Source organism: Dermacentor andersoni, chromosome 3 (genome assembly GCF_023375885.2).
Source record: "Dermacentor andersoni chromosome 3, qqDerAnde1_hic_scaffold, whole genome shotgun sequence".
NCBI classification, from domain to species: domain Eukaryota; kingdom Metazoa; phylum Arthropoda; class Arachnida; order Ixodida; family Ixodidae; genus Dermacentor; species Dermacentor andersoni.
Window position 1 is genome coordinate 159,794,512 of NC_092816.1, and position 15,130 is coordinate 159,809,641.

Here is a 15,130-nt window from a genome sequence, read left to right on the forward strand (position 1 = left end):
TTTATTGACATTCTCATCAAGGACATTCCATGTTGATTCTCCTCGCACATCAAATAAACAAATCACTTCCTTCGTTGGGGTTTCAAACCTGGCGGTAACGCCGAGGAGTTACACTTTGGCCGAAACATACGCACGCGCTCTTTCTCTATCTTTCTCCCTCTCACGCACACACATACAGTGCGCACGCACAGAAATCCATGCGCACACAAACAAGCACCGATTTGATCGCACACATGCATGCTGAAGCACGAACACACGTTCGCACACTTACACATTGACACTCGTCCACGCATGCACCTCAAGCACGCAAGAGCACGCGCACATGCAATAATGCGCATGCACACGCAAATTCACGCATGCGCATACGGATACCGTGGTTCGCGCACGTGGAAATACAAAACACCAAGGCACTCGCGCCCGCGTACATACACACAACATATACATACACATATATATACACAACCATACACATGCACACTTCAGACGTGCGCACGCATAATATATATATAGATAGATATATCTGTCCTGGCTGCCTCTCAAACACCGGTGCGTGCAGACAGACTGCATACACTCCCCCTACCATTGTTGTTCCAACGGCATCTAATGAATCGTCGCCCCCCGTGGTTGCTCAGTGGCTATGGTGTTGGGCTGCTGAGCACGAGGTCGCGGGATCGAATCCCGGCCACGGCGGCCGCATTTCGGTGGGGGCGAAATGCGAAAACACCCGTGTGCTTAGGTTTAGGTGCACGTTAAAGAACCCCAGGTGGTCAAAATTTCCGGAGTCCTCCACTACGGCGTGTCTCATAATCAGAAAGTGGTTTTGGCACGTAAAACCCCATAATTTAATTTTTTAATGAATCGTCGTACGATTTAAATTAAGCGCTTCTTCAAATCAATGTGCCCTCTGGCGGGAGGGTGCGAAAATCTTTCCTCCGGTCCTGTGACTTGACCGCCCATACCTGACTAAAACACTGCTTGAACGCACCACTGATGCTAGAAGGAACTACCCTCTCGAAATAGTAGGTTGAAGCTTTTTGATCGTCGGCCGATATTTTGAAATATAAGTTTTCTTATAATTTTCCCCATTCAATTACACATGCTCATTGCGCGAAGTTGCGGAGAGAAATGTCCAGAATTCCTGGACATTGTTCGCCACTACAACACTTGGAGCACTGACGTTTTAACGGGTTAATTGTGTAATATATTCCTCGTTCCTGCTTCTTTTCGTTTGCACATTTCTTTTGACAATTTTAATAATTATTCAGTTTACGCGCCTTTCCGTCACCCCATTCTAATGACATACGGGTATGGGCCGCAACAGCGGAACATAACCATCACAATATTTCTGTTCACGCCATGCGTCATTCAAGCTACGAGCAAGCCCGTGGCATGTGGTGTGTTTCGCGTCCCAAACGTTGGCGTGGCGCCAACATGGAAACACACATTTCACTTTTCAAACAACTAAAAATAACCAGACGTCGCTTTGCGTTTCTAAATTGAGACAATAAGTGAATAATATTGAAAGGATCATCTAATATTATTAAGTGAAAATTTGTTGTTATCAGTGGAGTTACCATTAGAATCCAGGCGGCGCTAGCGTCGCCTGCGAGAACCGGTCCCATTGGTTCGTTGCGAATGTCACGAGCTTGTTTCGAACTATACCAGAAGAAGAAGAAGCAGGGTAACGGCGTTTCGGATTGCACATCTTGGGCTCTGCGATTTGCGACCACAGCAAGCAAATAAGAGATGCTTCCGAGCTCTCAGCATCAAGCCGATAAGAGCAAGAGGAGGCGTCGTGCTCGAAGAAACTCCGCGAGCTCCAATGGACCCGAAGCTTCTCGGAGCTCCATTTCCTCTGGCGAGCTTGAAGGGACCCGCCAGTGTCCGAGCTATCCCAATCAAAGAGCTACCGCGGACGCCCCGTTGGATTCAGCTCTACCGAGACGCGCGACAAGCGCCACAAGCGGGGGGCCCCGACGGGCGAACGCGCGGCTAGCGCCGGCGCAGTAAAGGAGACACGGAGCTAACTGCTCCCGCTGAAAACCGGAACGAAGACTCGACCGACCCACGGCCGTTTATTACTTATAAAGGCTTCACATGCTAGACGACACCTCCCGATTGGTCCAAGCTTGTCACATGACAGAAGGGGGGTGCGCCATCTAGTTAAACAACTACAAAACATACATGTGCGATGACACAGAGATCTGACAGGGGGCGACACTATACTACATCATCCCCCCCTGGAAACAAAGCGAGCATACATTGAAACGCGCACACAAGACGCGCACTTAAGTCCAAAACAATTTCAGTTCATTCCCCCCCATGTTCACACACGCGCACCAGTTGCACACAAAGCACACACTTAAGTCCACAAATTCAATCCATCCCCGCCCAAGTTCACATACACGCGCACCAGTCTTGGGCACCAAAATATGGGCAGTCACTCAAACAAAGTCCAACACGGAACACGGCACAAAACTCACTGCACCGCAACAAGGAACACATTTTACCTGTGTGAACGAAAAAATGTGAAGTGCCTCCCAAATGTCACAGCGAGGCCCCTAGCCGTGGCATTTCGAAGACGGCAAAACGCTCTACATTCAAGAAACATAATCGTCAAGCCACGGAGGCCGTTTTTTGACACGATGAGGACGCGTGCGTACCTCAGAAGAACTTTGGGGGTTGCGACGCGTTTCGGTCGACTTTAAAGACCCAGTCGTCCCACTACTATTTCCCTCCCCCTGGTTGGAAAATTGAATGTGGTTGTCGCGCAAAGCTGGACAGGGTTGCCCAGGAAGCTCCTCTCGAAGTCCCAACAAGTCCTGGGATGCTACCGATTCCCCCACGGAATCAGAAATGATTGCTGACTGTGTAGCCTCTGAAGCAATACAGTCAGATGCACTACTTAAGTGATGCCTATGAAAGGACGATGTCATGCCAGACGAGTCATCGGAATGACTATCCAGGTTTGAATACGAGTACAAAAAATCTTTATCCGTTGTGGACAATGTACTATGTTTTGAATTATCTACTACTGTGGTTAACTTAGAGGCATTCCACGTCTTCCCATCACTGAGTACAAAAGAGGATGGTCCTACCTGGGCTTTAACTGTACGAGGCGTACTGTACTTAAAAAATCTTTTCTTGGCAAGTTTTACTTTGACGGTGTCTCCCATCTTGATACGAGTTGCCTGAGCACCTCTCAGTTTGTCTACATACTGTTTAGTTTGCTGCTGTTTCTGCGAGACTCTCTCGCGAACTTTACTGTTCTGAACCGCTGTGTGCTTAGGCAACCTGAAGTTGCTAATATCTACCTTTGAACGGGGTTGACGACCATGAAGTAGGAAAGCTGGGGAGAGACCCGTTGTAGCATGTGGCGTAATCCTATAAGAACCCAAGAATTCTGAAATGCTTTTCGAAGCATCTCGACCTTCAAGCCTTGCTACCTGCAGGTGTTCCTTAATGACTCTGTTGAACCTTTCTATTTGACCATTTCCCTGAGGATAATAGTTGGAGGAGAAAAAATGAGCGATTCCTTTTTCCTTTAGGTAATCTTTGAATTGTTTTGAGACAAACTGTGGACCATTGTCTGTAACTATAGAGTCTGGCAATCCTTCACGGCTGAAAGCCCAATCAAGAAGCTTAATGACATCATCTGTGGAGATGGAATTAGTACCAAGTACTTCTGGCCACTTTGAGTAGTAATCAACAAGGGTGACTAGATACCTAGGGTAGGACATGTTTAATGGGCCAATAATGTCCATTCCCAATTTCTGCCAAGGCCCGTTCGGCCATTCGACTGGCTGCAGTGGAGCTACATGAGGCTTTGCAGACTTGTCTGCCAGCTTACATACATGACAATGCTTTACATACTGTTCAACAGTGCTATCCATCTGGGGCCACCAATAGCGTTCACGAAGAAGCTGCTTAGTACGTACTATGCCCTGATGATTTTCATGTGCCAGCTGTAGAAATGTAGGCATTAGGACACTGGGTATTACCACACGATCACCACGCATGAGTAATCCGTCTACAAAGGACAATTCTTCATTTACATGAAAGTAAGCTATTAAAGCATTGTCTATGGCTTTCTTAGAAGGCCAACCTTCTGCTAGGCATTTACTGACCTTCTGAAGCGTCTCATCTGTACTCGTTGCAAGTTGCACCGTTTCCTTGTCAACGACTGATGTGACTAAGGATACTATTTCTTCCTCCTGAACTACATTCTGGGAATCTTTTACTGGAAGTCTAGACAAGGCATCAGCTACTAGATTTTCTGATCCTTTGCAATATTCAATCTGAAAGTTGTAATACAGGAGCCTGGCTGACCATCTTGAAATGCGAAGAGGTCGACGACCTGAGTCGCCAGCGGACAGTAATGCAACTACTGCTTGATGGTCAGTTCGAAGAGTGAACCGTCTACCCCAGAGGTAAACATGCCATTTTTCACATGCGAACAGACATGCTAGCGCTTCACGCTCTCCTACAGAATACTTTCGTTCAGCTACAGACAAAGTTCTAGATGCAAAAGCTACAGTTTCTAGCTTGGAACCATACGGTTGCTGTAACACAGCACCAACACCAACATCAGATGCATCAGTCGTGACTACCACAGGCAATTCAGGGTTGAAAATCTTAATGACAGGGGAACATGTAAGATGAGCTTTCAACTGATTGAAGCTACGTTGTGCATCATCAGACCAAGCAAAATTTTGCCCTTGCCTGAGCATGAGGCGAAGCGGTTCTACAAGTTCTGCATAATGATCAATGAACTTGGCATAGTAACCAGCTAATCCTAAGAAGGATTGCAATGACTTAATATCTGTAGGAACAGGTGCATTCAGGATTGCCTTTACCTTGCTCTCTGTAGGCGAAATGCCTTCAGCTGAAATTTTATGGCCCAGAAAAGTCAGTTCTCTCACAGAGAAGACACATTTTTCATTCAGTTTCATACCACTGTTTGAAATGCAAAGCAAGACTTCTCTTAAATTAGCATCATGCTCAGGTTTCGTCTGACCCCATACCAAAATGTCATCAAGGTAACAGACAACATTCTTACAATTCTGCAAGATTTGTGACATCATTTTCTGAAACACTGCTGGCGCGGATGCCAAGCCAAAACAGACACGCTTGAACCTGAATAAGCCTTCATGAGTTATGAATGTGGTGAGATCTCTACTACCTTCTTCCAGTAACAGCTGGTGGTAAGCAGATGCTAGATCCAGCTTAGAAAAATATGTGGCACCATGAAACATTTGCAATAATTCTTCCACGTGCGGCAAAGGATACCCATCAATGACAATTGCCTTATTCGGTTCCCGGAGGTCAACACAGAGCCGGATGGCTCCATCCTTTTTGCGCACCACGACGAGTGGAGACACCCATTCAGAAGCCTCGACGCGCTCGATGACGTCGCAGTCCTCGAGACGCCGCAGTTCATTTGTCACCTGGTCACGGAGAGCCAGGGGTAGCCTGTGGGGCTCTGTACTGGAGGAAGCGTAGCCAGGCAGCATGTCAGCGAAGTACCGTCGATTTGTATCCCCAAGCGCTGGATGGCGTCAAGACCCAGCAGTGATGTTCCTGTGGACGTTACATGGAACGTGACTGAGCACGACCTTTGAAGAAACTGGACAGTGGCTTGGAAAAGGCCTTGAATGTCGATGCGTTGCTTGGAGAAATTCCTCAAGTCCACTGCTGCTTTTGACAGTCTGTGCTGTCGACCAAAGTGCTTTTCAAAATCCTCGGCAGTCATCAATGAGACAGACGCGCCTGTGTCCACGAGCAGCCGCATGGCGACGTCGTTAACCACGACCGGGACTTGTAAATCCCTTTTAGCTTCCAAGGTGCTCACCGTCAAGACAGACGCGGACGGCTGTCCTGCGGAAGTTGACGAAGACCGCGTCTCTGCGGAAGAGACGTGCTGGACAGTACGGGTTTTTCGGCATACTGATGCAAAATGACCCAACGTGTGGCAGGCGTTGCACCGCCGGTTCCTTGCGGGGCAATTCCTGTACGTTGCAACATGCTTCGTACTGCCACACCGGTCGCATGAACTATGCTCGAAATTAGGGTCCTTCGCATCCTGTGCTTCATTGCGGGTCCCGGAGGAGCCTCGCGGAAAATGTCGATCATCTGGGCGGCTTCTTGGAAGACGGCGGCCATCTTGGCGGCTCCTCGGAAGAAGTCTGCCATCTTCATGGCCTCCTGCACTACGTCGGCCATCTTGGCGGCTTCCCAGAAGAAGTCGGCCATCGTCATGGCCTCCCGGACTACGTCGGCCATCTTGGCTCGTCGATGGAGCGCCAAGTTGAGCTGCCTCAATTCTTTGTATTTCCTCCGAGCCGAACGCGCGGTTCGCTCGATGTAGGGCTTCTAACGAGCGTCCAATTTCCTCTGCCTTGTCCAAGGTCAGGGTTTCGCCGTGAGCCAGCAACTTTTCGCGAACGCTGACGTTCGCTACCCCATGTATGATTTGGTCTCGGACGCGCTCGCCATAGGTTGTGCCGAAGTTGCATTGTACCGCCTTCTCCTTCAATGCGGTCACGAATTCCAGGAATCCTTCTCCGTCGAACTGCTTCCGACTGGTGAATTCGTGCCGTTCCGCCAGGACATTTGTTGACGCGGCGAACAGCCGGTCAAGCCGCTCCAAGAGTCTCGGAAACTCTGACGCTGGCGGGACCGCATCACTTGACGTTGACGCTGCGCCGGTCGACTGCCTTGCTGCTTCACTTGACGGTGACGCTGCGCCGGTTAACTGCCTTGCTGCTTCCTGCTCCTCGTCTGCGAAGTACTTCCGTTGTCCCTCACGCCCGAGAGCGCTGACGAGCGCGGACGCTCGTCGCGCGTCCGTCCAGTCGCCACCGCCGGCCGCTTCGAGGTGGGCCTGAAAAATTTTTTTCCAGCGATACCAAGGGATTAACGGTGGGCCGGGCACTTCAAGAAAAACGGGAAGGTTCGCAGTAAAAGCCATGCCGGGTAGCGTGCAGGAGGCAAGCCGGAGCTCGCCGCAGGAATGGGGCAAGAACAAAGGGGCGAGTAGGCCTAGGCTCGGAAGCCTCGCGACGCCGAGTGCGTCGGCGGCGTTTGCCTGCCGTGCGGACACGGGAAGGGTCGCTTCACTTACGAAGCTCGTTGGTGTCCCGGGGCTTCGGTCGGAACCGCTGCGGGAATCCCATCCTCGTCGCCAAAAGATGTTGTGTCGGCAGCGGCAGGCAAGCGGGGGGCCCCGACGGGCGAACGCGCGGCTAGCGCCGGCGCAGTAAAGGAGACACGGAGCTAACTGCTCCCGCTGAAAACCGGAACGAAGACTCGACCGACCCACGGCCGTTTATTACTTATAAAGGCTTCACATGCTAGACGACACCTCCCGATTGGTCCAAGCTTGTCACATGACAGAAGGGGGGTGCGCCATCTAGTTAAACAACTACAAAACATACATGTGCGATGACACAGAGATCTGACAGGGGCGACACTATACTACAGAACCTCCTAAAAGTAAGCGAAGACTGTCGTTTTACGACGCCGTCCAACCCACTACACCCAACATCACCGCACCTCAGGAACAACAGGACGGTAGCACCCAACATGGCACGCGCAAACGGGGCATCGCTTCTACGACGGAAGCACCTTTTTCGGTAGAACCAGGAACCACCGATGGGCGTCCAACAAAAGCTCGAGCAGTCGCCGAAGCCGATGGCCAGCCTCCTCCGAGAGAACGCCACACCTCGCAGCCGACACAGGCACTAGAGTCTGCTGCCGGCGCTCGGTCGATCACAGCCGATGCGGCATCTTCCACATCGAACAAGGAAGCAGCCGACACAACCCTGACGGCCGAAGTCCGCAGTGCAAAGCTTCCGCCTGGTACGGTTAAGGCGAGGACACGCTCCGGCTCTACGGTCACTCTGGCGGTGCCCATCGACGCGGCCTCGAGAAGCGGACAATCGGGAAAGTCGTCGACGCAATACTCGGGGTCCCAGCGCGAACCTTCGTACTCGTCCTTCATTCAAGGTCTGAGGACGTTGACCAGAGAACGCAGTGCAGAGCAGCGGGCCAGGCGACGAGGAAGCAAGTCTTCGATCTGGGACTCGGAACACGTGAGCGAGCTGTTTTTTTTCCGCGTCCACGCCGTAATGCACAGGCTCAGCTGTCAGCGTGCGACCTCTGGCAATCGAAAAGGTGTCAGATATAGTCGTTGCAATGTGCGACATATCATGGGAGTCGCTGAGTTGCGAATCCTGAGCTGTATTTTTCAAAGCGAAGCTTTTTTCTGCCTCTTCTCAGGACTTTTCGGGCGCTGCTACTGTGAGCGCCTTGCCACTCATGCCGCTGGGTTTCATGCAACGCTACCAGATGGCACTAGCCCCCGCGCATGTCTAGGGAACCTACGTGCAAGCTCTGTTTTAGGGTGGTGACAGCCTTTGTAAAGGTACTTGCCGCCACCAGCTAGATTAGGGGGTTATGCTTTCCGACAACTGATAAGGTGTGGGAAGCAAAATCGCGAAAAAGAAGCCCAACGGAGGACGTTTAGTGAAACCTTTGGGGACGTGAATTAATTAACCTCTGCAGCGAAGCTGTTAATGGCTACTTTCCCCGCTACCGTTCCGCGCGTAGAAAGAAAGAGCATCACAATAGGGCAATGCCGGGCCGACCCGCGGCGGAGGTGACGCAGACTTTGAGATTCAACGATGTATGTTGGTATTGCTACAGCTCCCTACATAACCCGATGCCTTGTCTCACCGTCACGTTCATTTTTTGTCTTTGTAAAGCGAAGCTTTCTTTGCCTCTTTTAGCGATTTTCCGGGCGTTGCTGTGATGGTCTTGCCTTGCTTGCCGCTGGGTTTCTTGAAACACTAACAAATGGCGCTCGCCTCCGCGAATCCCGAGTGGCACCGCTGCGGCAGCGTTGAACAGTTTGTGCGTATGGCATGTGCTGTGCTTGCTTTCCTGTGCGACGGAAATGCAGGTGCTCAGCAGTGGAGGTCGCGTTCTGTGCTCTAATAGTGTAAACATTACAATCGACCATAGCCTGAAGAGAGCCCTCGGAGCTGGCGTCTTAAGCGTCTCGACAGCATGCCCGCCCGGAATGCAGAAGGAGCAGGTAAACACGCGCCAGCAAAATGGCTCCAAAGCATGCACTCAGCTTCGAGGACACCCAGGCCCGAAAGAATGGTCGCGCGTATCAGGAGCGTCTTCGCTACGCAGCGAAACGCGGTGCAGACACCGAATCTATGCACAGAATGCATACATGCAATTATATTGTTCGAATTACGCGCAGCTCTATAATACCCTTTACCACTTCTGCCACGATGCGATGTGCGATGTGAAGCAATGATAATGATCAGTCCTCTCAGGCATTATATACAATGACGCGCAACAACGTATCAAGCAAACACGTCTCCCTGTGTATTCTGTGGAATACGCAGACAAAGAGCAGCGCCGCACGCAGGGTAACGTGCAACATCAACTCACCACTCTGGTATTGGTCTAAACACTGAAGAAATTACGCACTCGCCGCCAACATCACCGCAAATTATCGTCAATCAAAGCAATGCCGTGTAATGCCCTCGGACCCTGAGGGTAATGAAATAAATAAATAAGTAAAAAAAATGAATAACTAAATAAATAAATAAACCGCATACAATTCTTTGCTTACATCAATTACCACAGTGTACGGGATCCGTCGATGTTCTTTCTTTGAGGCACGTATGCACGGAAGGACGACCGAAAATGCTTTCGAGCATGGCGATCGCGGGACAGCCTAATTTTATTCGGACTTCGCTCCACACTGTGCAACTTCAGCGGCCGCTGTCATAATTGCGAGGACTAGTATACCGACTGCTCCAGCGGGGCTCGCTGTAACGAAATGTCGTTTTTTTTTCTCAATCCGGTGCCTAAAATACCTCCGAGTGAGGATGCTTGTGTGAATAGCACCACAGCGCGTGCTACGCACTACCTGGAAGTGCTCGAAGTTGGGAGTGCATAATCAAGCACGTCGTGCCAAACTATAACGGCTGAAATCACAGCGTTGGTGCTACTGCACCTCAATCTCGACCCCAGTCTCCATTATGTCACCGCGAACAGCACAGCTACTTCTGGTTTGCTGACGCGACAGCTGAGTCGAGCAAACACTGGCTGTAAGCATACGACAAGCAGAGGCTCAGCGCTATGGCTACAGTTCGCTGGCTCGTACCACAAATCGCTGGCAAAATACCGCTGCCGCATGCAAGGACTGAAATTCCTGCCTATAGATCCTTGCAGGACAACTCTATCCTCTTCACCATAGCGGCACATATTTCTGTCACAGCGAAGGCGAATAGCGAGCTAAAAATAGCAAGTAGTGTCAACGCCTATGCCTGGTTTTTATGAGTAACCTCGCCAGCGTATTTTACAATATAAGACATGCTTTGGTTCCTCAGCAAAAGCATGAAAATGTACATAATGAAAGGTGAGAACAATCACTGGCCTGCACCATTATCAATGTTTACCTGATTACATTCATGCCCCAATGGCAGCTGCGGAATATTCACGTAAAGAAAGCAAAAATAAATTGAAAAGCGCATGTGCCTTCTCTCTGGTAACATAACGCGCCCACACTTTTTCTCAGCACGTAATTTTGGTATCGGGATTGAGTGAGATATTTCTTTCATGCTTCATTTTACAGGGGAAGCGCGGTTCACGGATAGTGGTCAGAGTAGCAGGGGTACCTATCACAAAGCAGCAAATCCTCCTGATGGCCATCTTAATTTTCATAGTGACAACCGTGACAGCCGCCGTCGTCATCCTGTTCAGACGAGAGCATGAAACTGCTCCGACAAAGCCGTACTGCAAGACCAACGATTGCCGCAATCACGCCTGGCGCCTTTCCGATAAACTAAATAGCCGCCTCGATCCCTGTGAAAACTTCGGGGCTTACGTCTGTTCCGCTTGGTCCCCACCAAAGGGGTACCTTGAGCACTCTAACTCAGTCATGGATGACGTACGGAAATCTTGGTTCCCACGGTTCCAAAATATTCTTAGAGAAGGCGCCAAGGTAATTCGGGTTGGCCAAAAGCCGCTAGTCATGTACGCCACATGCATGGGTGACAGTAAACAATACGGCTCCAACGTGGATATCTTCTGGAAGTTCCTAAAGGAGTGTAGACTGTCGTGGCCGGAAGAGCCAGAGTCAAGTGACACCAGTGCCCTCGATGTACTCATAACACTCGCGTTCAAGTGGCAGGTTTCACTCTTCTTTCAATTGAGACTACAGCGCTTGGGACCCGCACCGAATTGGCGTTTGACTTTAGATCCAGGCCCACTTATACCGCTAATGTACCAGCATCATCTCACGATCAAAAATACCGGCGGATACGCCAAGTACTGGGCTGCGTTCTTCTACATCCTCAAGGGAAGCTATGACAAGGACGCGACGATAAACCAGACGCTCATAGAGACAACCATGGTGTTGGAAGGGGACGTCTTTAGAAGGCTCCTATTCGCCGTGCGTCCACTTGCAGTCCAACAACTACTGGTGCCAATCGCCAAGATTAGATTCTACACTCCGCCTCTGGACTCGAAGCAATGGCTACGCGCATTAAAGCAATTAGAGCTTCAGCCTGAGATGGAATCATACGACCACGTTCTCATAGCCGACAAAAACTTCTTCCAGACCATGGCGGCCGTGATGGCGTCGTACACGGACACCCAGCTGCTGTCCCTGATTGCGTGGTCTTGCGTGCAGCTCCTGGCACCGGCAGTGGATTTGCAGCTGCTGAAGTACCGGTACGACCAAGGCGTCATACTTTACCGGCCATACTTCTGCGAACGCTTTGTCGAGACCGCCTACCGACTCCTGGTGGTTGCTCTCACCTCTGTGTCGCGTTTCTCAAGACAGGAACGCGCCGTCATCTCTGCAAACTTCGACCACCTGGTTGCAACCGCCAGCGCTTTGGTCAACGCCACACACTGGCTGGATGCCGAGAACCGACAACTTGCTGCCGTGAAGCTGGCTTCGACACGCCTGCAGCTGTGGCCCCCAGAGCATTTCCTGGAGAACGAGGCACTTGACCGCATGTACGCGGCTTTTCCGAGCGCCGAATTGCCGTTTGCAGAATATTGGATCCAGTCGAGTCGGTCTGCCGCTGATACGTACCATACGAGTGCGAATATCGACGTCTTGAGCTACGCGGTCAACTACGAACTGCCGTACCTCTTATACGATGCTGCAAGTGGCGCAGTCAAGGTAGCTGTGGGTGCAATTACTCCGCCTCTGTACTACCCTGACGGGACAAAAGCTATGTTCTACGGAGGACTCGGATTCTCCATGGCGGTGAATCTCGTCGCGTCCCTGGACAAACAGGGGCTGCGGTGGCATCCAAACGGCACTTTCGGCGACTCCTTTTTGTCCCAGTAAGCTTCTTTATCCTAGTTTTGCGAACGTGATGATTTCCACTTTTATATGGGCGGTTATTCCAGAACAACACAGATAGACTACTTTCGTAATATGATAGACATAATCAACCCATTATTTTTGCTACTTCGCCAAGTTACAGCTTATGGTAATGCGCCGTCGTTGGCCATGACACGGTTGTTCGAACTAAACTAGCCTTTGTAGGTAATTGTGCGAAGAAATTTCTAGAATGAGTCAGGAGATCTATTTGCCTGTAATAATAGACGGATGTTCGCTTATATTGATAATCGAACTGGAAGAGCTAGTTTCTGAACTGATAGATGACTGAAGAACTTTGATATCGCGATATGCTCTCAAGTACGCCCGACTGCATTTTGAAATAGCTGGGAAATTTTACAGAGTGAAGCCACCCAAACACTATACGAACTTCACGTTGTAAAACTTATATGAAAGCGCATCGCTGCATCCACAATATTCAAAACTGGATGTTTTCTACCAGAATTTGTTCCGCTAAACGGATGCGAAAGTGCTTACTTATTAATCACAATGGCAATCTAAAATGTTCTGTTTTACTTAGTGCGCTATTAACACCGCACCTCAGTTTTGTTATAACTATCAAAGATTACAGTACTCTTCTTTACAGCGCCGCTTCTCGAGCCTTCGAAGACCGGGACGGCTGCCTGGCGACTGCAGAGGAGGCTCCCGTCGCCGACTCTCCCACCTATCACACCCGACCCGGCTCCAGGACCAGCGTCTTTCCCGAGATTCCCGCGCTAGAAGTGGCCTACGCAGCGTACAGGCGTTCCATCAGCGAAAGCGACGACGACAGTCCGCAGGGTATTTCCCGGAATCTCTCGGGCGATCAGGTGTTCTTCATGAGTTTGTGCTACATGACGTGCAGCCTTCCCGGAGCCGTGGGTCCGCAGACGGTCGACTGCAACAAGGCTGTCAGCAATTCGGAGGCATTCGCGCAGGCTTTTCAATGCCCGTACGGATCAAAAATGAATCCCAAGAAGAAGTGCACATTCTTCACCCGATAAGTGGGGGCTGGAACGGACCCAAATCACGCGCGATGTTCACCACGCCACAAGTGTGAACGTATACAATATGTTTATCAGTGTCAGACAATATACCTCTTGCCTGGACCTTGCAATGCCTTGAAATGTGCTCGCCGTCTTTTGCAAAGCGATGGCGCTCTTTGCATGAGGGCGTCAGCAGTGCAACTGGCACTTCGTCTACGTTCCTTGTTCTGGAGTACGACGCACTCTAAAATACTGACGTGTTTTGTTTGGAAGTTTCATGACGTTTTTGGCGCTTTTTTGTTTTTGCTTTCTTCTTATTGCCCGTTCTTCAGCTCTCTGACTTCTTTTGTATTTGAAAATTTTACGTTTAGTTAACAACAATGTGGCCATCTAGGTGTTTCAGACGTCGAAAAACACTGACGTCATCTACCGCGTTTGCGCGCTGTTTGCACCTTTCTTTGTTTTTGTTTGTGAAGCCGGATTCATGAACGTGTTTTCGAAGACAATGTCCAATGTATTTCTTGGCTGTGCTTAAAAGGAAATTTGTTTATTTCACAAGATTCTTTTTGGTAATTCGCGGCTGCCTAGCGTGTGTTTTCAATGCCCGTCTGCCCTGCACCATTGCATATTCTGCAGTTGGCTGAAGGGCACTTGGTGCACACTTACGGAAGGCTTGAAACAAGCTAATATTTGACAGGTTTGAACTGCTTCCCGAGCCAAATAATTCGTATCATTTCTCTAGTACTGCCGCGCACAGAGTTCAGTGAATAAAACCTTGTTTTTGGTAAATTCTCTTGCAGCTCGACTGCGGTTCTCGCAGCACTCTTTGGCGCTTCTCAAGACGAATGAAAACAAACTGCACAGAAAGCGTAGCGTTCTTTTGTCGTACCAACTTATCCAATGTATTAAACGTTCGATTAAACGTTTGATGTAGAGTTCGCGCCCGAGTGATGAATAGATCTCAAAGCTTAGGATTATTACTTACATTCATGCCAGTTAATGCCCGTGTTGATGGTCAGCATGGTGGAAAGTGAGTGAAACCACGTGAAAAGCGCACCGTTCACCGCAGGTTATATTTTTTAATGTGATTAGCTTTCTTTGCCTACTTTGGTCGTGTTAGCCTATCTATCTATCTATCTATCTATCTATCTATCTATCTATCTATCTATCTATCTATCTATCTATCTATCTATCTATCTATCTATCTATCTATCTATCTATCTATCTATCTATCTAGCCTTTTTTGTCGATCCAGTGCCCTACGTTGCCTACCTGCTTGAACCGCTAGGCAAATGTTGGTGGTTAATGCCATCGTGGTCGGTCCATCGTCTTCATTCAAGCTTCGTGGCCTTACTCTTCTCATACCGTCGTCGTCACACCTTCTACGCCGAGTTATCGCGTTTAACATTGAAGTGGATTTCGTGCCCGAGTGAAGACCAAATTTCAAAGGTGAGGATAATTTGATGCCTTCATGTCATTTACTGATGGTGTTGATGGTAAATAAGGTGGAAAGGGAGTAAAACCAATTGAAAAGCACAACGTTTAATAAAGCCTATTATATTTATTATTGCGATTAGCTTTCTTTTCTTACTTCACTCGTTTTCAGCCTATCTAGATATCTATCTCCGTCGTGATCGGTCTACCGCCGTCATTCCACATTCGTGATCTGACTCTCGTCATATCGCCGTCGTCACAACTTCTATGTCTAAGTATGTGCTCG

General features: G+C 49.5%; 2 protein-coding genes across 2 annotated transcripts; one reads left to right on the forward strand and one right to left on the reverse strand.

The window, feature by feature from the left end:
• Nucleotides 1-2,073: 2,073 nt before the first annotated feature.
• Nucleotides 2,074-8,002, reverse strand: LOC140216576 (uncharacterized). Its single transcript, XM_072286944.1, has 3 exons — nucleotides 7,722-8,002; nucleotides 7,124-7,307; nucleotides 2,074-6,883 (listed from the first exon to the last, which is right to left on the reverse strand). Exons 1-3 carry the CDS (start codon nucleotides 8,000-8,002, stop codon nucleotides 5,444-5,446), a joined length of 1,905 nt encoding a protein of 634 aa, XP_072143045.1. The 3' UTR covers nucleotides 2,074-5,443.
• Nucleotides 8,003-11,308: 3,306 nt separating this feature from the next.
• Nucleotides 11,309-13,428, forward strand: LOC126529178 (neprilysin-4-like). The gene is made up of 2 exons (XM_050176777.2): nucleotides 11,309-12,387; nucleotides 13,032-13,428. The coding sequence occupies exons 1-2, from the start codon at nucleotides 11,309-11,311 to the stop codon at nucleotides 13,426-13,428; spliced, it is 1,476 nt and encodes a 491-aa protein (XP_050032734.2).
• Nucleotides 13,429-15,130: the final 1,702 nt, after the last annotated feature.